Source organism: Anoplopoma fimbria, chromosome 8 (genome assembly GCF_027596085.1).
Source record: "Anoplopoma fimbria isolate UVic2021 breed Golden Eagle Sablefish chromosome 8, Afim_UVic_2022, whole genome shotgun sequence".
In the NCBI taxonomy this organism is placed as follows: domain Eukaryota; kingdom Metazoa; phylum Chordata; class Actinopteri; order Perciformes; family Anoplopomatidae; genus Anoplopoma; species Anoplopoma fimbria.
The window spans coordinates 22,093,061-22,116,838 of NC_072456.1; the positions used below are offsets into that span (position 1 = coordinate 22,093,061).

Sequence of the window (23,778 nt, forward strand, 5' to 3'; positions counted from 1 at the left end):
CTCGTAACTTTGCGGTTTAAATGTCAGAAGCGCTCAGATGATTAGCTTGGCTCCGACCAGAGCTCACCCACCGCCAACGCCAGTCCTACATGTTAAATCCTACTTGCCGACTCCCACCTAGGGAGACAAACAGAGACACATTTTAAACCAAAAGAAAAACCCCAATGGTGCCAACTTTTGTTTTCCTTTTTATCACTTTCATTTTCGATGTGATTCCGTGTAAAACATAAGATGCTCGAACAACAGTGTCCTTTTGAGTTACCGTTACCAAACAGCTGTTTCATTCTGCAACCCATCCAGCTCCCGCTCCAACATCACCTCACACAAAGACACCAAACACACACAATCTCTCTCTCTCTCTCTCTCTCTCTCTCTCTCTCTCTCTCTCTCTCCCCTCGCCCATCGGCCCCTCTCTGTGCCACCCTGGCTCGGTGACTTTGGCAGTGAACGCACCAGCAGCTGGTGTGGCATCTGCTCGACAAGTGTAATCGTCTGCTGAACAAAACTCTTCTTCTGAGTGGAGCTGCTCTCTGGCCTTCCCCCTTACTCTCTCTCTCTCTCTCTCTCTCTCTCTGTCTCTCTGGCTCTATGTCTGTCTCATTCACACACACACACACACACACACAATAACACACATGTAGTGCCAGCCAAGCTCGCCTGCTGGGCAGCCATGAAAACATACACGCAAACACACAGAGGGGAGCGTAGACACAGAGAGGAGGAGACACACGCACCGCACAGACGTACACAAACACACTCACACACACAGCTGTCCTCTTTCCACACACAAACCCCGTACATCACATAATTAAAGACTAGTTAGAGGGAGACATGACGGTCGCTGACCTTCATCGGGATTCAAACCTTTAGACGGAGCAGGTGTGCTGACTGTGTGCTCCTCTCTTTGTGCAGAACTACGGCGGAGGAATGAGGCCTCCTCCAAACTCCATGGGGCCAGGGATGCCCGGCATGAACATGTTAGTAGATTTAAAATGTTTTGTGAATTCTGTTTTGTTTTGTTTTGACTGTTGTAGCTAACAGTTTTCTAATCACGTCAATTGCTTTGGGGGATGTGGGGACGTGGCAAAAACCCTCACTGCATCAAAATAAAAAAAAACTACAATGACTATAGTATGACAAACTTGAACTCGCTGCAGCATTTGCTGTTGTTCACTTGTGTTTTTGCCCTTTTGAGCTAATTTGTTCTCAGCTCTCAGCGTAACGTAGGTGAGAAAAGATAATTACTATCACCAACATGTTGTGGAAATCCTACTTCCCTTGTAATAAAAACAGCAGTAAGTTTAATGTGCTGTATCACATCTTTGAAATAAGCAGAGGTGGATATAGTACACAGATCTTTTACTTAACTAAAAGTAGCAACACCGCAGAGTAGAAATACGCTGTTTAAAATAAAAGTCCTGCATTGAATAGTACTAGCGTCAATATATACTTAAATTAAAAGTATCATCATGCAAAATGACCTATTTTGAAATGATGTATATTATAAGTCAATCATAATAATATTAATGCATCATAATTATATTTTGTACATTGTATAAAGTAGCTAGTAACTGATGCTGTCGGATAAGTAAAGTGGAGTAAAAGTACCATATTTGCCTCTGAAGTGGAGTATCATGGAAATACTCAAGAAAAGAACCACCAAATTGTACTCAAGTACAGTACTTCAGTAAATGGCCTTAGTTTCAGACTTTAGCTTCCATAAGCAAGCATCATATTGATAAAACTCTATTTCAATTTGGTTTAAACCTGAATTTACTAAACTGATATTAGTTTTTAATTGTGCAACAGAGCCGTGCTCAATTTTAAATCTGGATTCACTCATTTGTAAACCAAGTTTTGCTAAACTCTGATTAGAATAATCTTAGATTAACTTAATCCTTCTTGGTGCAACTCATCCTTACAGATCTATGCACTTTAAAATATGTGCTGCATTGATATACAAAATCATCACATGTACCATGGTTTGATGCATGCAACTTTGCCGTGTGCCAGTAATCTTCCATTAAACATCCTTCTCTCTGTCTGCATCTCCAGGGGTCCTGGAGGAAGAGGTCCGTGGCCGAACCCCAACTCCAACTCAGTGAGTCACTCTCTCTAACATCTTCGTCTCCTACATGACTGAGTGTGTTTACAATAACTGAGTCTCATGTTTTGTTTCACCTTCGGGTCTATTCTCTCCACAGATAGCTTATTCATCTTCATCTCCAGGCAACTATGTGGTAAGTGTCCCGTCATGGACTCGTGTTCGACCACGGGCTATAAATTACCTGTCATGCGGTGATATCTAACAGGCACGCTGCCATCTAGATGCACTCAGCACTCATTTCTCTTCTGCTCTCGCTTCTTCACCCCTCAGGGCCCTCCAGGGGGAGGCGGCCCCCCAGGAACTCCCATCATGCCAAGCCCCGGAGGTGAGTTATACACTTCAGCTTTCCTTCTGGTTTCTACTTTTATCCTGCATTCACTGAACAAGGCCTCTGTCTAAGAAACATCAAACCATGTCTCTGTGACATTCACATCTCTCTTTAGGACAGACAGGCAGTGATAGTACTCTAAATACTAAAGGAATTGAGTCTTTAGGAATGATTTTGTAATCATAAAATACTGATAAACTGGTTAAATACTGCACTGAGCCTAATTTGTGATGCATGCAGGATTTGGTTAGGTATCACGTTTGTTACAGTGCTTTCCAGTTTAGGCACATTTTGTAAATTATTCCAGTGTTGTTAGATGTGTCCTGTCATTGTCGAGACAGCTGTATAAAAAGGGAAGCAGAGGCACGTCAGTCTGCAATCAAACGAGCGATCCGTCTCCGCTTTGACCCATCAATCTAGTGTCTCTGTGGAGGATTATGGGAGAGAACAAAACGCTGTGGGCTGATATCCTGTGGATGTTCTGTTTCTGCTGGCCTGTGGAGAGCTCCTTTTTGTGTCCACTATTTATTATTTATATACGTACCTCTATTGTGATACGTTGCCGGGGCAACCTTTTTGCACAAAATGCTCCTGCTCACACGTACACCGGGAGGGGAAACATATTTCCACTGCAGTCGCCAAGACTGTACGTGAGCACACACACACACACACACACACACACACACACACACACACACACACACACACACACACACAAACCTCCCACAAAAATGCACACCTCCCACTCAGCACTGCCCCCCTCCCCCTCCAGTCACGACAGCACAAGCTAGATTCAGGGACACTTACAGGCAAGATCTCTCCACCACTTTGCACATACTGTATCCATCTCTTCCCCGGCCTTTCAATCTGGTATTCTTATTTTTTTTTTTTCCTGCTTTTCTCAGTCTTACACTCGCAACTTTCTGACTGCAATGTCAGATCAAGGTCACCTCATCCTTCTGAATCTTTTCAGGACACACAGACACACGAGGAGCGACACAGCATGTATTGGTTGTTGCCACGGTGTCCATATAAGAACTTCTAATCTACTCATTGTAGGAATAAGAGTGAATTGGTTTCTTTTTTTATTACACATTGTAGATTGATTGACAGACAGATTCACTGACAGTATATACTGGCACTTAAAGTAACACACTGGTGGTCCTCGTCCTGTGCAGCAGATATAAGAACATGTCTGGGCTCGAGCTGACTGAATTGTACAAATGGCAGAATTAAAGTGAAACATTGTCTAATACAGTGAAAGACAGTGCCACTCCAGCCGTTTCTATGCAGCTTAGCTCGTTATTTTCCATTCATTACACCGTTCCATACCCCTAACCCAAATAATTTTTTGACATCTTTTTAAAACAATTGGGTATAAGAACAGACAGATATAACAGTGGGAGGGCTTTTCTGTGAGAATGTCTATAAGTCTCTGGGAACAAACTGCTTTACAGTATTCTGATTTGAAATGTCATTCTTATTATTCGCAGATTCGACGAACTCAAGTGAAAACATCTACACAATGATGAACCCTATCGGCCCTGGTGGAAATAGACCTAATGTAAGTAATGTCATTTTGTTTGATTTTGAATTACAGTTAAAGGTACAGTGTGTAGGATGTGGTTGAATTTGGCAGTGTGGTTGAAGTTTGCGAAAACACAACGATTCTTAGTTTCATTACTAATAAAAAAAATCTTCATTTCTACTAGTAGAGCTCAAGAGTGATGTTCCGGAAGTGAAAATCCCCTTCATAATAACTATAAGCCATAATGGCGTCCTTGTTAGATTTACCTTGAGCCGTGAGATTGTGAAATGATGGTACATTCTCCTGCAGAATCCGTATGATATCAACCTTTTTTTATGAAAAAACATGTTTTATTCGCAATGCCATGGAGTTGTACTACACAACCCACAATCCCAAAGTGTACCAGCAATGTCCCTGATTGGTGGAGCTCGCTGTTACCATGGAAATGCTTACAGCGGACATGCTGCCCTATAGTCTAGAAACGGTCTGGCTTGGGAACTTCCTCCTATATATTACAATAAATAGTTCACTGAAATGTGTTTATGACAACATTAAGGCGAGCCATAAGCCAAGCAGTTACTGAATATGTCCTCGTTATAGATAGAAAACATTTAGTGGAGATGTTTTTTGTGAGTTTCCAGAGGCGCAGAGGGCGCATACGCAATAGATTATGGGATGAGTAGTATAAACATCATATAAACATCATATTTCCTTTTTCTTTTTTGCAAATCAAATGTTTCAGGATCTTCATTAGTGTCGTAGCTGGTTGAATAGTTCCATGCTTAAAACTTTTAAAACGAGAATTTCTGAAATGTCAATGATGTGATTGAATGAGAATTTCACTTCCGGGTCCCTTTTGAGCTCTATTGATCCCCCTAATGCAACACACTTTCCCTTTAATAAATTCCACCCAATATGTATTTGTCTAATCTACTCACCTGTCATGCTACACCCAAGCAGGGAAGCAGCGAGATAACTGACCTTTGTGTATTTGTCTTTAGTTCCCAATGGGACCCGGTCCTGACGGGCCCATGGGTGGAATGGGTGCTATGGAGCAGCATCATATGAACGGATCACTAGGTGAGTAACCAAACACAAAGCACAGTGAAAGCAGCATGTACTTAGCATAATCTCCAGAGTATATCCAGTGAAACCTGTTACTCTCTGTGAACAAAGACCTTTAGAAGTGAGAGTCTGCCCTCTCATGGCCGGTAGAGGAAGTGCTCTCCCTCCCCCTGTTATTGATCACAGCTAAAACAGATTAGTGGGGCAGTGAGCGGGCCAATTGATCCTGCAGACGGGTGAGACGTGATCAGTGGAGCCAGTGAGATTGTGCTCATCTGTGTCTGGAACAAATAGCCTAATTAAAGGCCATTACCTATGAGGGGGCAGGTTGTTCTTACTTGCACCAGATATCCTGAACTCATGTTGAATTAGCAGCAGGAACGCTGAGGATCACTTGACAGTTACCTCATAATGATTCAGGTTTCTTCTTTTTCCATTTCTGATCATAGGCTCTGGTGACATGGATGGGTTGCCAAAGGTAAGACTGACTGACTCTCAGTATATCTGTCTGTCTGTCTGTCTGTCTGTCTGTCTGTCTGTCTGTCTGTCTGTCTGTCTATAAGCCTGCTGTGTTCTTACTGTTTCTTTTTATCTGTGATGCAGAATTCTCCCAACAACATGGCAGGCATGAACAATCCTCCCGGCACTCCGCGGGACGACGGCGAGATGGCAGGCAACTTTTTAAACCCATTCCAAAGTGAAAGTGTGAGTACCAACGGAGACAACATACTTCTTAAGCTGGGAACAAACTACAAGACTTTACAAAATCCTATTCAATTTTTACAAGGCATATAAAAACACATATTTAAATGACTTGTTTTAGATTACAGTCATATATTCAGAAAAATTGTTCACTGGTATCCTGATCAAACAGCAGGATCACATTTGGATTTGGACAGTCACAAAAACTGAATATAACTGTTACAATTGTGATTGCTTCATCTGAGACTTAATCACAGGGAACACAATTTAAAAGCTTTTTAAATGTCCAAGGTGACCTGGGGCTGGTTTCACAAAGATAGACTTTGACTAGATCAAACTAATCGTCACACTTCAGATAGACGTCTTAATTCAGCTGATGCACAAAGCTGTCTAATTCTTAAAAGTCTTAGGGCCATGCATAAAAAAGGAGAGGAGTAGGATTTTTATTTTTAGAAAGTTAAGTTCAGAAAGTTGAAGTGTTGAGAATAAAATTGAAATACTATTCGAGAATAAAGATGAAATATTGAGAATAAACGTCAAATTTATGTGAAAAAATCGAATAAATGAACTACTAGTATAATACTGAATTATCTATTTTATACTTGGCATTTTGACTTTATTCTTGAAATGCAAAATGAAAAATTATTCTTCCTTTCCTTATCTGTGGCCCTATAATATTCTCTAGTAAGTTCTTGACCTTCTTGGCGGACTTCACACTAAAAATAACAAGTGTCATCACAGTGCAGACATGTGGTGGAGCTGAGACACTGTGGCTTCTTGTGGAGCTCTTAGCTCAATCCAAGCTTCACTAGCACGTCAGATGTCCTCACTGCGGTAGATTTCCACTGAGTTCCTCAGATCTGTAAAAACTTTCCCTTCTCATTAGTCGCTGCAAAACAATGCTAACAACCCCAAAATATGAGCCTTTCTTTTTTTTTTTGTCAGTGGTCAGCAGGCGTCAATGATTGTTACCATGGAAACGTGAGTCTTATTTAAGAGTTAGCCTTCGGGTAGTTCAATTGGTGATAGTGTCAAACTTGCATTAAACTAATCTAAAAGCAAATTAAGACTTTCCTAACACTCCAGACCAGTCTAAAAATATCCTTGTGAAACCGGCCCCGGGTTTATATCGACATTGAAACCAGGCCTCATGGCTAAATGGAGCCGATAATCACTCCTTTATACTGTGCTCACTTTTCCCAGCTTTACCCAACACACACACACACACACACAAAGCACAGCATGCACAAACACAAGCATGGGAACAAACAAACCCCACATCATATGCTTTCTCTGATGCATGAAGAGATTGTCATAGAGTGATAACGAGACTGACATTGTGCCACGGTATCTTCACTGTGTTCTGAAATTCCCTAACACCTTCTCCTTGGGCTGGACTCTGCTTTGCTTGCTGCTGGTATACTGCCTTAGAGAGGGTTAATGGTTATGTGTCATGCTGCAAGAGGCCGTTGAAGTGGACATGGCGTTTAGTTTAGTTTAGTTTAGTTTAGTTTAGTTTAGTTTAGTTTAGTTTAGTTTAGTTTAGTTTAGTTGTATTGCTTTCATCTTGAACTGGGTAGGATAATAAGTTTAATATAGAGTTGGCTTATCTTTTCTCCCCTCCCTCTCTTTTTTTCTCTCTTTACAGTATTCACCCAACATGACGATGAGTGTGTGATTTTTTATTTTATTTTATCTTTTATTTTATTTTATTTCCTTTTCATCTCCCCCTTATCCCAATCTCCCCCTCCCATCCATCCCGGTGCGTCTTGCATTACCCTCCTCTCACCCCTTCCTACCTCCTCCTCCTCGTGGACGGTGTGTTGTGCCACACAGCCCCTGGGGATGCACCTGGAAAGCAGGACTCCCCTCAAGGCCCCCCATCCCAACGCCTGTAAAATGGGTTTAAGAACATGAAAAGACCTCCAAGCAACGGGAAGGGTCTCTTCGCAGCTTCTTCTTCGCCTGCCGGGGCCTCGACACGTGGCCCCTAGGACAGTAAGAGCCCGAAACTGCTCCAAGCCTGTCTCTCCCAAAACCGAAAAAAAACCTGCCCTCATGGGTGGCATTCAAACCCAAACAAGATGCCCCGCTGCATCCGCCACCACTCCATCATATCACGCCGATCATATCTTATGAGGGCGCGCAGTTGTTGACTGATATGGGACGAATACCCTCATTCAAAAAACTCCTGTGTCAGGAATGATTTAAAAAAATAAAAAATAAAAAAAGAACTGATAATGTTATTCTAGGGCAAGAATTAAATGTTTGTATTTTTTGGTTGTTGATGGTAATATTATTGTTATAATTTTCATAATTGATATTATTCTACTAATGTAGTTATGATTTCCTGTAAAGGGCACATTTTATCTCAGCAGCAGCATCAACAATGACAGAATAAGCACACACTCGGAAAAATGCACAATGATTTTCTGTTTACATGATTTTAGGTTTCTTGTTTGTCTTGTTTCTTTTCTTTGTCGCGGTCTTTCTCACATACCTCTCCTTAAAACTTCTTCTGGGCTCGTAATGAGTCTTTGCCATTTTAATGTTTGTGGCCCATTCGTATACATTTTCAAAGTAAGAGTTGTCGGGATAATTGGCTTTTTCATCTAATAGTTTACTATCTCGGCTAAAACCATCCATGCAGTTAAAACAGAGGCTTTCTCAGAGCGCTGCTGTTTTCTGGTACAAAGCGTCTGCTGATGCACCTTTAAGATCGTATGTCCAGCGACCTTGTCTTAATAAGCATCCCTTCTATCAGTTTTTCTATGTTTTAATGCATGGGAATGGCTCTGAGGTGCCACTTCTCATTCAATAATAAGCAGAGAAAGAGAGCATCTCTTCCATGGATTTGGTCTTGTCTGTAAATACAACATATTTAGCTTGTATTGTGGTTGTTTTTATTATTTGTTATTTACAAATTGTCTGTTGTTCCTTCACCTTCCATCACCTTGTTTTGACTTCAACCTCACTGTGGACTCCCAAGCGGCACTGTTTTCCTCCCAGGGTTCATTCTGGTCTCTCGACCAATGTCTCCTTTTTTTTTGGAATGGGAGATATTGTGGGACCTCAGATACACTCATGAAGCCGGCTTTCTTGCTTGGAGTTTTGGGGGTGAACTCACAGGTCCTGTATGATCCACTCTCTCCACCCAGACAAGACGGGCTAAATAACTGTCTCCTTGGAGCTCCCAATCGACCAGTTCCCTCAGCGAGCCTCGTGGGTACTGGGATAATGGATCCAGAGTACTGGGAGGCTGTAGCAGCGCTGACGATGGGAGCAGAGTGATGCACCTTGGGGTTAACCGACCACGCAGCCACATCGGTCTAAAGACGAGGAACAATAACGGGACTCTTTTGTAATGGATTTATTTCCATTTCTTTTCTGGATTGTTTTCAGCAGATCATTTTTATTTGAAATGTATTCAACTGAGAAAATGAAAGCCCGTAGAATCTGCACACAAAGAAAAGCATAGTTACATATTACGCTATTTAATTATTTTTTCTTTATGTATGTCATGTGCTCTTGGCCTGATCAACTCTCTGTCACTGTTTTCAAAGGGATACATTATCTCTCACTGCATCACACTGCGGCAATAACGTCATGGCTGCGTTCAAACCAACAATAACTAAACAACCATTGTAGCCTCTGTGGGTGATGGTGACATACTCTTTCATTTTCTGATATCAATGTGAACAGATATTACCCAGAGTTCAACAGGGACAGCTCCAGGATTTGGCTAGCGGTGGCCTGGGAAACACTCTCCACGTGTAGTGACACACTCCTCCCTTCTTTCCTCCAGTCCCATCCCTCACCCTCTCCTAAAGCGTCTCCCCTCCCTTCTCTTTAATTTCCTTTTTTGTATATACTGTATAATGCATTTTGATATCATTGACATGTTTTGATATGTCAGTCACTACCAATGAATACAGCTGAAAGTAAATTATAAATAAAACTGTCCATGTTTTTTTCATAGAGAAAGGATGCGCTGACTATTTGGCTCGTGTGGCTAAATTTCCATAAAAATGTATAGAATACAGTAACACAATAAATGCAGACTGTATGCTAAAGACTTGTATGGTGGGGAGGAAAGGACAGAGAGAGGACAGGAAAGAGAGAAGCAGACAAGCTGTGGCGTCCTCACTCTGCCCTCGTCTCCTTTTGTTTCAGTTAAATGTTACTATTGGCTTTGAATAATCATTTGAATCATTTTTTCCAAAGGGCATCTTCTCACACAAAAAAAACATGTGACCTCTTATTGCAGTTTTTAATATGAAGGATTTTTATCAATTTAAGAAAGCTTTTAAAAAGGTAAAAATACTTAAGAGAACCTCATTTTAAATTAATACTAGATCAAAAAGTAACTGTGTCCTTTGCTATTCGCTCCTGTTATAGCGTTGTATAGATCGAAGCTCTCTCACTGATCCTCTCTCAGTCCTCTGTGTATATCGATCGTTGGCCATCTCTGTACTTCTATTGTGATGTATAATACTGTACCATTAGGAAGAGTTGCTGGTTGGGCGGGGTGGTAATGTCGAGTCGGGGAGGGGTGGGGATTCAAGGGAAGAGGATATTAATGATTCTCCTGAACCATTCATGGTCCTTTCTGATGACACGGCAGTATTCGATATGAAGCAGTCTGTCTCTTGGGTTTGCTTTGTATTTTCATGGTAGGATAGTTCAGAATCTTGTCTTAGGGACTTAGGTGTCTTGTGTAGGTAATAAAGATGTTCTTTGTATGTTTCTTTATATTGTAAAGTTTCTTTAGACTGAAAGAAAAACAGATAATTTGCTTATCAAAAAAGAAACAATGCATCAATAATAAATGTCATTTGATTTTTCCTTGCTGTTTGAATCACTTACTCTGAGCTCTCATTTAGCTTTCAACCGTTGTGCAGTACAAGAAGAGGAGTTATATACAGTGTAGGAAAATATCAAGTAAACATTTTTTGTTATATTTATTTAACATGTTAACATGTCGTTAAAATTTGTTAGTTAAATAACTTGGTATTTTCTTATTTTTTATTAGTTAGGATGAAATAAAATCTAATTACTTTTCAAATTAATTATTAAATATACACACTTTATATTAACTTAAAAGGACTTAATGCACCTTAACTGATATAAAGGTCCCCCGGTTTAGTTTTAACTGCTCTCTTATATGCAATTTTAGCCTTAACCTGTGCGTACACCTTTCAAAAAAGATTGATTATTTTGAATTTGCACACAGCGTATAACAGCTTCAATTAAGCAAGAAACCAGATAATTATTAAGTCCTGCTGTGTACAGTACCAGTCAAACGTTTGGACACACCTTCTCATTCAATGGTTTTTCTTTATTTTTAGTTTTTTATTTGTTTTTCTTTATTTTTATTTTTTTCTACATTGTAGATTAATATTGAAGACATCCAAACTATGAAGGAACACATATGGAATTATGTGGTAAACAAACAAATGCTCAACAAACCAGAATATGTTTTATATTTTAGATTCTTCAAAGTAGTTGAATGAGAAGGTGTGTCCAAACTTTTGACTGGTACTGTACTTATTAGAAATGACCTAATAAAACATTATATGTTTGTCCTATTTCTGAATTATAAATAGAAAAACATAAATCTGCAGTGGATATACAGTAGTCACAGTCAGTCAAATAAGGTTACATTTTGAATGATATGCTTTAGATGTGAGATAAGTACAGAAGTGGACACATTTGTCATTATTAAAAACAATAACTGCAGTCCTCGGTATGCACATGAGGTTAAACATTAATATGCATAAAAAGAGGCCCAATAGAAGTACAGGAGCTCAAGGTTAACAGGAAGCAGTTTGCTGGGGATGAGCTAGAGCCTGCGTCGAAGTCAGTTTGACGTTGTATTCACACGCACATACGGGTTCCAACGGGTCTCTTGCTACCCAACCGCAAACTGACTTCACCATTGTAAAGTGGAGGAGAGACAGACCAGGACCAAAACAAGGCTGAGCACAGCTAAGCTAGCTCTTTAAGGTAAGCTGTAGCTTGTTCTGCTGAAAGAGTTCCTCACATATGAAGCTCTGAATGAAGCCCAAGTAAGCAGTGGTTCATTGCAAGACAAGATAAAAACCCGTCTGCCAACATTAGCTAGCTTATGCTACATAGCTAGTAGCGATATGACAGCTAATGCTAGTTTGCTATTCGGCTAATGTGTGTTAGCATTAGCCTGCAGAAGAAGGGATAAGTTGTCAGCAACTTCTGGACACGTGTTGCTAGCTTGGCTACTGCTAATCAACACATGATGAGTGTTGTAGCAAAACAGTCAACAGGTGAGTTTTAATTGTTTATATTGTTTTTGTGTTTTCCCTCCACAGGTTTCTACCAATGACTGAGAAAGAGGAGCTCATGGACGCCTCTGACAGCCAGGCCAGCAGGGCGCCTTCAGGGAAGACAAGTGGACGAACCTCGTTGCTGGACAGTGGAGAGGACTTTGAGGTTTTAGATGAGGAGGACATTGATGATGACCCTCCTCCTCCTCTGGAAGATGCTGGGGGTGGGAAGGAGAAAAGCACTGAGGAGAAACCTGCAGAGTCAGATTCAGAGCCTCCAGGTCCAGTGGAAGAATGGCTGGATGTTTTAGGTTTGTAACAGAAAGATTGTGGCAGAGTATATTCCTGGAGAAGGGTAACTTTGATGGCCAGCCCCCTATCTGCAACACAGAGCCCAAGGTGTTGTGATTCCCTGTACATTTACATTACATTACAGTCATTTAGCAGACGCTTTTATCCAAAGCGATAGTGTATTCAACATAGGTATTCAAGAGAACTACTAGTCACCAGAAGTCATAAGTGCATCTCCTTTTTTAAACAAGCATCTAAGAGCATAAACCAGAGCAAAAGTACAGAAACAAACTAATACGAATACAATAAGTGCAGAAACAAACTAATACGAATACAATAAGTGCAGAAACAAACTTCAGAAACAAACTAATACGAATACAATAAGTGCAACAAACTAATACGAATACAATAAGTGCAGAAACAGACTAAAACGAATACAATAAGTGCAGAAACAGACTAAAACGAATACAATAAGTGCAGAAACAGACTAAAACGAATACAATAAGTGCAGAAACAGACTAATACGAATACAATAAGTGCAGAAACAAACTAATACGAATACAATAAGTGCAGAAACAGACTAAAAGGAATACAATAAGTGCAGAAACAGACTAAAACGAATACAATAAGTGCAGAAACAGACTAATACGAATACAATAAGTGCTGTTAAGTGCTTAGCGGAAGGAAGGCTCAGGGTGGTACTTCTGTAGCGAGGCTTCACAACTCTGGTTGCTCCACAATGCCAGCGATCAATACTGTAACTGACCTGAGTTGACATGACTATGTGTTTGTCTCCAGGTAACGACCAGCTGAAGAAAAAAGTCCTGGAGGCAGGGGAAGGGCGAGACAGTCGGCCACAGAAAGGACAGCATGTAAAGATTAATCTTAAAACGTACCTGAAGGACGGGACACTTGTAGAGGAGCAGACGGACCTCTCTTTCACTCTCGGAGACGGAGATGTCATCCAGGTACTATTTGACAATTTGACATACTTTTTAAGAAACAAATAGAGTGATTTCACAGTATCACAACAGGTTATGTATAGCTGGCTTCATCCTAATGATAGCAGTTAGTGTTGTGTTGTATAAATGATATCTTACAGCATGAGATTTTCTTTCCTTTCAGGCTCTGGATCTAACAGTGCAACTCATGGAAATGAAAGAGAAGGCCCTCGTCCAGGCCGATGCAAAATATGCATATGGTGTCCGGGGGAGGTAGGGACATGTTTGAATCTAACTGTTAAAGGCTTTATAGACTTCAGTTTTTATGTTTTTTTCATACTAAAGCTGATGTCAATTCCCTTTTGTTTAATTTGAACAAAACAACTTTACTTGTTCTCCCAGCTCTATTCATAGATGTTCTGAACCTTTCTGTTCTGCACACTTTCATTGGGACTTTAGTAATCTAGTGATTGATCTCTCTTATTTCCCTAACTCCTGAACTCGACTGTGTTTCTTCATACTTCCAGTCTTGAGCCTGAGGTTCCCCCCAACTCTGAACTATCCCTAGAAGTGGAACTGCTGGAAGCTACTGATGCTCCAGACCTGGAGCTGCTGCCCCCTGTAGAGAAGATCGCCCTGGCCAGCCTTAAGAGAGAGAGAGGCAACGTTCATTATCAGCGAGCGGACTACGCTTTTGCAGTGAATTCGTACAGCATTGCCCTGAATATAACAGAGTCTAGTTCTAAAGGTGAGATGCAGGCCAGTGAGTCCGGATTCTGTGAAAAAGGTTTTCTGTCACTCAGCTTTGTGCTTAGAGGGTAAAGGAAAACAATAAGGCACTTACAATCGTAAAAACTGCATTTCTTAGCAATGCACCTGATGTACAATAACAATCAATGAACCTTGGAAGTTTTTGAATTATCCGGAAAAGAAGAGGGGGCTTTTCCTCAACATGTGTAAACATTCTGTGTCATGCTTTAGATGGTGAGAGGCAGGGAATAGATGTTAAGTGGTTTTAATGATGCACTGATGGACATGATGCTTTTTACTATGTTTTATGTCTTTGTTTATGTTGTGGTTTCTTTTGCTGCAGTTGACATTAGTCCTGAGGAGGAAAATGAGCTGATGGATGTAAGAGTGAAGTGTTTAAACAACATGGCTGCCTCTCAGCTTAAACTGGACCACTATGACGCCGCACTCAAATCTTGTGTCTCAGCACTGGAGCACCAGCCAGAAAACATAAAAGCACTTTTCCGCATGGGCAAGGTACACAGTATTTTTTTTTCCTTAACTTTTTCTGTTTGTCTGTGATGGATTGTATTCTTAAACTTATATGTTTTAACTCAAGGTACTAGCCTTGCAAGGTGAATATTCAGAAGCCATTCAAACTTTGAGGAAGGCGCTGAAGTTGGAACCAAGCAACAAGGTACGTTCGGCTTTTTCACATTTTTATTTTTTTTTGCAGTTATTCCTTATGACCAGAAGATGGCACCATTCGGTAACTAAAAATCACTTAATGTGTAGTGCAAGGTCAGGTGGACTGCTGATTCATCATTTCAGAGGATCTGTTTTCATGTTGATGCTGTAAATAGGGTTACCCTGCACCCAAGCCGTATCTAATACCTAGCCACCGTTCCTGTTCTTCTGCTTATACAGTCGGGTATATGTGGTTCCTTGGCTACACAAGGCCATTTGACAGAACTCTGCTCAGTGCGTGGGCTTCTTGGATTCGCTCTGAGTTGCAGCAGCATGGTACTCGTGCCCAGAATCCCCCACTTGAGTCCTACACCAAGCTGTCGAACAGAACATGGCTTTGCCGCCACTTAAGCTTTTCTTTCGGAACGTGCAGTTTAAATATAATATACTCTTAACGTTTTGCTATAGAACATCTTAGGTGGATTGTGCTTTAATGGGCCTTTGTGTAGAAAGGAATCTTTACATACCTAAAACTAAAATCATGCATGCTGTGGATTGTACGCACGTTCAGGCCCTTTTGCCTATGTGTCTATACATAGCATTTAACAGAGTGAATGTTTTCAATGATGTCTCTGTGCCATCACACAATTTTGTACTGGTGAGGGATGAGCTGCTTAAATGTGAGCATTGAGTGCTTTAATAACATAGTGCTTTAATAATTAAAAGACTCCCTAAATAACTCTCATGTTCTAACAGCAAGAAGAGAGGGTGTGCTTCAGTGACAATACCAGAACGCTCCCATTATAATCAATGAGGCGGTCTTAAACAGAAGCAGGCATCACAGATTGAGAGGATGACGCTCTTTCTCTCTCTTCTTGAAGCTTTGACCGACATGCATTTTTAAACTTGTGTCTGCCGTTCACGCCCTCCACCTTCAACTCAAATTGATGTGAAGAGATTTATTTGTCTGTGGTTTGTTTACTTATTGACATGACAAACAGGCTTGGCAGTTCCAGTTTAAACAGCCTCAGATGCTGTTAGAACAGGATGTAACCTGTTTGTTTAGCCTGTTTAATCCTTGCCATGGGGACAAGTCAGTGTCATTTCTGTCATTTCGGTGGGTAGCTGATTGCACAACAGCGGTGCTCAAACAATGTGCTGTGAATTGATCTGTTTACTCTCAGATAGGCACGGGCAAACTGTCATGCCACTTATAAGGTCTGCACATTCCCCCCAAATATCTGTCAGTGTATCCCCTATATTCCTGCACACCCGCTGCAGAATTAAATTTCATACCATCATTAATATCCTCTAAACTTTTATTTCAAACAGGACGGGTAGTGAACCACAAGATTACGTGCTGACGGGCTCATTCTGTGTTTTTGTTTTGAGCTAGACCAGAAAGTATTCGGTTATAACAGATCTGTGATGCTGTTTTCCCCCCTTTTGTTCTCCATAAAGTTTGCTTCAAGTGATGTTATACAGCCCTGTTACGTTTTATGTGGAGTGAGGCAGACACCTCACAAAAATAATACAGTTAAATAAAATAGAACAAACTGCAACCTCAAAAAGTACCATATAATCAAATGACTATCTGACACAATAATGGGGGGTTTCTATGTGTTTGGTCTTTTGTGAATAAATACATTACTGCTAAAGTAGATGGACTGTACTTTCTTTACAAACATATGATAAATTACAAATTTCTTGGTAATAGAGGTGCACTTATTACTTTTAAAACAAGGACAATTATTTGATTATAGTTTTACTCGGGCTATGAATAATGCTGAGGAGAGTTTATTGTATTATTCACTCAATGATACCACACTGCTTGGTTATTAAGACCAAATGTTGTAGGATGACACTTCAGGTACAATGTTGGGTGTGTACGTGTTTTGGTTTTTTTTTGCACTCGTTCTTTAGGAAGTGAAGTTGCTGGAAGTGATGCAATGTAGCTCCGGTGTGATTTCTGTGGAGTGAGCACTGTGTCGCACTCCTTTTTTAGAAATGAGCCTTTTTAAATGCTTTTTGCTTCTGGTGGTTTTCACTGCTGTTTTGGAAGAAGGGAAAATGAAGGGAGTGACAGGAAAACTGGCAATAAAAGTGTAGCATGTCGACAGTTCTGTCTGATATAAGGCAGCAGTAATATCAGACAGAACAGAACCCCAAAGCAGTCAACTGCTGTCCTCACATATTACTATTAAACAAACGTTGCTATAAACTCTTGATTGTGCTCCATCAGATTCTCTGAAAACGCATTTACAAAGCATAAATGTTTTAGTTGTTTTTGAAAGCATTAATTTTCTGAGTCACTCACCAGCTTTAAGGGCACTGAAGTGACTCAGATCTGACACGATGCTGGAACAATAATTAAACCCATATCCTGGAATTGTGTGTACATGTGGGCTAAACTGCAGGCCATGTTTTTGTTGCAAGCCTGTGATTTATTGTAAGAGAATGGCAAAGAACTTTTTTCATCATTTATTAACGAGGTGTTTAATCGGTGCTTCATTCATCCATCGTGAGGGCTGGAAAAGGATCTTTTGAAAAGCTTTTATGTCATTTTTTTTCGTGCTTTCCAGACCACTTGGTCACCCCTTTGTGTCTGTTGATGTAAGCGTATTGTGATCCAGACTCATTCCCATTAACATGGAAATCAATCTTAGTGGTTATACAGTAGCAAGCTTTGTTCCCCTCATGATAGGATAGCTGGGTTGGTAGAGTAAAGGGGGGTTTGGGGTTTTAAACTGGAGCCCTGTAACACCTCTATGTCTTGTCTCTTCTGAATAGACCATCCACGCCGAGCTCTCCAAGCTGGTGAAGAAGAACTCGGAGCAGAGAGGAGCAGAGCAGGCCATGTACAAGAAGATGCTGGGAAACCCCGGTGGTGGAAGTAACAGCGGTTCTCAAAAAAAACGGGCCAAGTCCTCATGGGTGAGAGTTATTCTCTGAACAAAAACAAACAGCTTTGGTTTTGATTTCAGCTTGAATATCTGTCCATCATCACATGATGCTCATGCACTTACATTAGTTGTTATTTGAAGTGATATGTATGTAATCATCAAGGAAGCCTTTGTGTGATAATGAACAAGGAGCATCATCTACAGTGCCAGTCAAAAGTTTGGACACACCTTCTCGTTCAATGTTTTTTCTTTATTTTTATTTTTTTCTACATTGTAGATTAATATTGAAGACATCCAAACTATGAAGGAACACATATGGAATTATGTGGTAAACAAACAAATGCTCAACAAACCAGAATATGTTTTATATTTTAGATTCTTCAAAGTAGTTGAATGAGAAGGTGCTTTTGACTGGTACTGTGTGTGTATATATATATATCTCTATCTCAATATTTTAAGTCAGATGAATGTGTTTCTTTTGACTGTCGTTATATTTTGCAACCTACTTACCATCCCTTCTCTGCTCTAATTATATATTTTGGTGTTTTATTTCCTCAGGGCCTCAGCTGGAAATGGCTGTTCGGTGCCACTGCGGTAGCCATTGGAGGTGTAGCATTATCCGTTGTCATAGCTGCTAGAAATTGAACCAAGCCTGTGATGAGCTTGACCGAGCCCCTTTAATGTGAGCCTCAACACGGAAGCACATCTGGCAGTGCCTTCTGACCTTTGGTCAAAGGGGGGGGTGGGGAGAGATTTGTCGGTCCGTTGCCTCGTCACTGTAACTCACCTTTCTCTGCTATGTTTGAGAACTATATTTGACAAATAATAAAACATAAATATTTGCATATGGGAGCTGTATCTCCAACATTATAAATGTGTAGGTTTATGCATAACCGTCATGTTGCCAGACAATGTTCTTTTCTTTTTTTTGCTGCCATTGTTTTAGTCCTTGGTAGTTAAAGTTGAAATGTATTTGAGCATCGAAATGTAAAATAATTTACCATAGATTCAGATATGAGCTATTTATGAATATTTTTTCCATTAAGAATAGCTATTGTGATACGGCCCTTTTGTTATGCTATAGTTTTAAAGCTTCAGATTGTGCAGCTTAATTAATAATTCCTATCCAAAAGAGAATATGTGATTTCAGTTTGTTTTAATTATGGTACAATGTTTCATGTATGATCAATGATGTAATGCAGATGCTTTATATTTTTTGAAGTCCACAGTTTGGCAAAGTATCTGGCTTGTGTGCTAGCGCTCACACCCTTTCTATACTCTAATCATACTCTACTCAAGTGGACAGAAAAATACAAACACCTGTACAGCAATGCCAAGCAACAGTCTGTTGTGGAAGATGTTTGTGTGCTGAGTCAGTTCTATGGTACGTAGTCTGGCTGGAGTTTTTTTAAAATCCTAATATTTATATGATTGTCGAGGAGCAAACAATATACAAAACCTCACTAAATACGGAAGTTAAATAAAATACAGCAAACTGTTGCCTCACAAAGTACCATGGAATTGAATCAACCTCTAACTGACACTTTCAACAGCAACAAACAGAAATAATAAGATGAATCTTCTTGGTCACTATGTATACTTAAATTTAAGCTGAAGTAGATGTACTATACTTTCATTTCAATATGTGTTAAATTACGAATTCCTTGTTTATAGAGGTGCACTTATAACATTTATAACAAAAACAGAGAATGGTACCTAGTTTCTCAGTGATGTGGCTACGAATAATGCTGAAGGAGAGTTTATTTTTATTATTCGATTCCAGTCATTTATACCTCACTTTTTGACGATTAAGACCAAATGTTGAAGGCTGACGCTTCATGAACAATGTGTGTGTGGGGGGGTTTGTTTGTTTTTTCGGCCCCTTCCTGTTTTGCCTGTGAAGTTTTTCTGGAAATTATGTTTCTTTGGTTGTTTATTCCACTGTTCTATCGTTGTTTTCTTACCTACAGTTTTTGAATATGTTGCTTTTTCAGGGTAGATGGTAGTCCTACAGAGCCAAAAGTTGCTTAATCCAAACAGTTGGTGACAAATGAAGCGGTCGAGAGAGTTCACAGCATTCCCTGTATTTGTTAATTTTATATTCATCACAATAAAAAATGTGTCTGTCACGGTGCCACAGTTTATTTTTGTCCTTTTTTTGTTTTCAAGGTAAGTATCAGTGCCAAGGTATCCAGTGATTTTTAACTATTTTCAGTTCTGGACTGACTTCATGAAGTGATCCTGGTCCACTATGATAAGAGGGTTATCTGTGGCATTTATGCTTTATTAATTAAACTGCCTTTTGGAAAATTGAGAAATATAAATGTAGATAAGTAACAGCTCACACATCTTCCAGTAAAATCTTATTACATCTTATTTGTACAGATATTAAACAATCCTCTTGTCAAGATATCAAATATTCACTCTAATTATATCTGTTTACATCTGGACATTCCCAAATTGTCTGGATATTCCCAAAGCTGTTTTGTTTTTTTCTTCAGAAATTGACGTTTCTCTGACGCAATCAGATGACCTATCGTTTCCCACTTCCTACGCATAACTGATGTCAGTGCCTAATGTTAAATTATGTTAAAAGTTACACATTATCGTCACCCATTAATCACTATAACATATAATTAAAGAGAACCACGGACACAAAATGAGGCGTTGTTTTCATATCTAGATGTAAAAGTCGACGTATTGCTAGAACAATAGTTTATATCTCTATAATATTGCTTTATAATATACATATATGTGCTGTGTGAGTGTTTAGTTGTGTTCCACATGTGACTAAATAGGGCTTCGTTGCTGCTTTTAGTGACTTCATCATCTGTGACCGGTCATTGAATATTCATTGAAAAGCAACGGGAGTTCTCGCTTTACGACAGAGTGCGTCCGTGCGCGTGGTGGGAACGGTAGCAAAGATGGCGGCGCTGAAGGAGGAGCAGTGCTACGGACTGTCCTGTGGAAGAGTGAGCAACGGCAGCAATGTCTCCGTCTTCCACGTTAAACTCACTGACAGCGCGCTGCGAGCGTTCGAGGGCTACCAAACCGGCAAGGTAAACGGCCGCCTTATCCCCCAGGTTACCGTTGACATGTACGTTTTTTGAAAAAGCCTGTCTAAGGAGAGGGGGGGGGGGGGGGCTGGTGACAGACAGGGGAGTGAGGTCAGCGCTGCTCGCTGCTCGCTCCCCCGGTCTGCCGCCGTCTGCCTGCCGCTGCCCGTCTTCATGGGAGACGGCAGCGGCTGCTCGAAGAAGGCTAGCGCGTTTGCCTTGTTCCAACGTCCGTACGTGTGTGTGTGTGTGTGTGTGTGTTTTTCAACGGTCGCTGTTCGGCGGTTTGAAAACCAAACGGGGGTTTAAACACCCCCCCCCCACACACACACACACCGAGGAACGGTTTCTTTTTTTTTTTTTTTTTTTTTAAAGTGTTCCAATTCCAACGGTCGGTGTGACCGTTGGAATTGGAACACTTTAAAAAAAAAAAAAAAAAAATGAAAAAAAAAGAAACCGTTCCTCGGTCATTTCCGACTAGACGGTCCTGTCCTGTCGCCGTATTTAACGTGTTTATGTGTCATTAAAACAGTTTTTTTTTTAACTTGACGTTAACCTGCTTTAACACAACGTCTACGATAAAAGCGTCTGCTAAAATGACTGTAATGTAATGTACGAGAAACCCACGAAAACAGGCGTGAACAGATGTTTCCAGAAAGTTTGCTAAGCTGTCAAAAAAAAAAAAAAAAAAAAAATGTCTGACCAAACATAATGTGAACAAACAAACAAATGTATATATATATATATGTATGTTAATGACTTAATGTATCTTAAAGTAAGCGTCGCCTGGGTTGAGTCTAATGACAAAATGGTGAGTAATTTGGAAAAGTACCCAGTATTCACGCGAGAAAAGGCCATCTCCTCCCCAGCCCCCTTTAGCTGCCATTAAAGGCTCATGTTCACTTGACAGATTTTTTTTAAACAAAGTGCGTCAAAGTTGTTAAACAGTGGATTCTTCACGTGGATGGGTTTTAAAATGAAAAGGGGAGGTTGTTGGTTCTCCTAAATGTCTCTGGTGTGGAGACATAGACGTCTGGTGTTGGCCATCTAATGTTTCAGCTTCTATAAATATTTGACAGGGAGAAACCTGGCAGGCCACCAGGGTTAGGGCCTTGTCTCCAGCCTCTTCACTACAGCTGATTTTAGGCCTGAACAATAAAAGTGTGACAGGTAATTGGGTGGGTATTAGCTGGAGGAGGAGTGTTGCTTGAATAATGTGTGACTCACACACGTTATTAGGACGATCCCGCCGCTCCTTAAGATATTGTAAATGTAGCGAGAGTTGTTACTTCGGCAAAGATTTCAATTTGGGAAATGTTAGGAAACCTTTTTGTTCCAGATGTAGTCCGTTCTCACATTTGGGTGATTGTATCTTATTGCAGGTATCCCTAATGGAGTAAACGGCGTTTGTATAAGTTGTAGTTTTTGTTAAATCATTTTGTGCTTTTGAAATATCAGCTGAAACTTGAATAATGTGTCACTCACACACGATGTTAGGACGATCCCGCCGCTCCTTAAGATATTGTAAATGTAGCGAGAGTTGTTACTAAATGTTAGGAAACCTTATGTTCTGTAGTCCGTTCTCACATTTGGGTGATTGTATCTTATTGCAGGTATCCCTAATGGAGTAAACGGCGTTTGTATAAGTTGTAGTTTTTGTTAAATCATTTTGTGCTTTTGAAATATCAGCTGAAACTTTCCTCTGAAACTTGAATAATGTGTCACTTACAGACGATGTTAGGACGATCCCTCCACTCCTTAAGATATTGTAAATGTAGCGAGAGTTGTTACTAAATGTTAGGAAACCTTATGTTCTGTTCCAGATGTAGTCCGTTCTCACATTTGGGTGATTGCATCTTATTGCAGGTATCCCTAATGGAGTAAACGGCGTTTGTGTAAGTTGTAGTTTTTGTTAAATCATTTTGTGCTTTTGAAATATCAGCTGAAACTTGAATAAGGTGTCACTCACACACGATGTTAGGACGGTCCCTCCACTCCTTAAGATATTGTAAATGTAGCGAGAGTTGTTACTAAATTCTAGGAAACGAGAGTTGTTACTAAATTCTAGGAAACCTTCTGTTCTTTTCCAGATGTAGTCCGTTCTCACATTTGGGTGATTGTATCTTATTGCAGGTATCCCTTTTTGGAGTAAACGGCGTTTGTATAAGTTGTAGTTTTTGCTAAATCATTTTGTGCTTTTGAAATATCAGCTGAAACTCTCCTCTGAAACGTGTAGGCATCCAACTGTGTCCAACTTGCATAGCCGATAATTCAGGTTTTTTTTGGCTTGTACCCCAAGCTTAGCCTTGATTAATGTATCCGTGCACAAACTTGATATTTCTTATGCAAAGTGGTTAAACCATTTATCAGCTTCAAAGCCTGTGGCGGGCACATTTGTACCACTCCCTCTCATTTGTAGTGCTTGTGATCGGGAATAAGTTGTTATTTTTTTTATGAGGAGGCATGACGGTACATGTGTGATTGTCTCAAGCATCTTGGGCTCTTTTGATAGAGTTGATATTGGCAGTAGAAAGCTTCCCTGATGTTTAGCACCATTGTTCCACATCCACAAAGTCATGTTGAATGGACATTTTCTTGCACTTTCATATTCGGATATGTTAGTAATGCACGTTATGAGAATTTAGATGAATTCCTCGTCCAGGCTTTTATTGGTGCAGTTGGCTTGATGCATGGATGATGAAAGAGGCAAGTTGGAATCATGTTTCTCACCTTTTATTGACAATAGCCTCTTGTACGAACTTGCAGACTTGCAATCCACTATTGCTCACCGTATGCATCACCGTCTCCCTGCCATTTTAATCAAAGCCGGTACTCACAGTTTGACCAGATAGGCTATTGGGTAATCATATGTCTTTGTATTGCTGTGACCGCTTCGTTTGTGGTGACAGTTCAGAGCAGTATTCTTGGGAGAATGGATCTCAAATTTTTGCACTTGGGACTGGTTCTATTTTAAGTAGCTATATGCGTTAGAACAGACATGGTTATGTATGACAATGTTGTTTCTTTTTATCAGACACAAATGTGGACCACACAGGCACGTGAGCGCTGTTGGTGTGACTGTTGACAGCTTTTGTTGCGGCCCAGTCTCAGTATCTTCACACGATCGCAGATCAACAAG

General features: G+C 40.3%; 3 protein-coding genes across 7 annotated transcripts in view; all 3 read left to right on the top strand.

The window, feature by feature from the left end:
* Positions 1-10,535, top strand: part of ssbp4 (single stranded DNA binding protein 4) — a 91,902-nt gene extending 81,367 nt beyond the window's left edge. For 3 of the 4 annotated variants that reach the window (XM_054603456.1, XM_054603455.1, XM_054603454.1), the window contains 9 exons: positions 913-977; positions 2,056-2,101; positions 2,205-2,240; positions 2,378-2,432; positions 3,929-3,999; positions 4,965-5,043; positions 5,478-5,506; positions 5,632-5,733; positions 7,567-10,535. In XM_054603456.1, coding sequence (XP_054459431.1) covers positions 913-977; positions 2,056-2,101; positions 2,205-2,240; positions 2,378-2,432; positions 3,929-3,999; positions 4,965-5,043; positions 5,478-5,506; positions 5,632-5,733; positions 7,567-7,647 — 564 coding nt within the window. In that variant the 3' untranslated portion in view covers positions 7,648-10,535. Of the gene's footprint in view, positions 1-912; positions 978-2,055; positions 2,102-2,204; positions 2,241-2,377; positions 2,433-3,928; positions 4,000-4,964; positions 5,044-5,477; positions 5,507-5,631; positions 5,734-7,378 lie in introns of all 4 variants that reach the window. The other variant, XM_054603453.1, reaches the window with a different exon arrangement.
* A 1,056-nt stretch (positions 10,536-11,591) lies between these two features.
* On the top strand, positions 11,592-18,319 carry fkbp8 (FKBP prolyl isomerase 8). 2 transcript variants are annotated; one of them, XM_054602953.1, is made up of 9 exons: positions 11,592-11,736; positions 12,078-12,343; positions 13,122-13,291; positions 13,449-13,537; positions 13,792-14,012; positions 14,358-14,530; positions 14,613-14,690; positions 17,471-17,614; positions 18,142-18,319. In XM_054602953.1, exons 2-9 carry the CDS (start codon positions 12,088-12,090, stop codon positions 18,226-18,228), a joined length of 1,218 nt encoding a protein of 405 aa, XP_054458928.1. In that variant the 5' UTR covers positions 11,592-11,736; positions 12,078-12,087; the 3' UTR covers positions 18,229-18,319. The 2 variants fall into 2 exon arrangements, with proteins under 2 accessions (XP_054458928.1, XP_054458927.1); XM_054602952.1 differs by lacking the exon at positions 11,592-11,736 and adding an exon at positions 11,737-11,798.
* Positions 18,320-20,481: 2,162 nt separating this feature from the next.
* Positions 20,482-23,778, top strand: part of ell (elongation factor RNA polymerase II) — a 32,490-nt gene continuing 29,193 nt past the window's right edge. Inside the window, exon 1 of the mRNA XM_054602372.1 lies at positions 20,482-20,642. Coding sequence (XP_054458347.1) covers positions 20,508-20,642 — 135 coding nt within the window. The 5' untranslated portion in view covers positions 20,482-20,507. The remainder of the gene's footprint in view (positions 20,643-23,778) is intronic.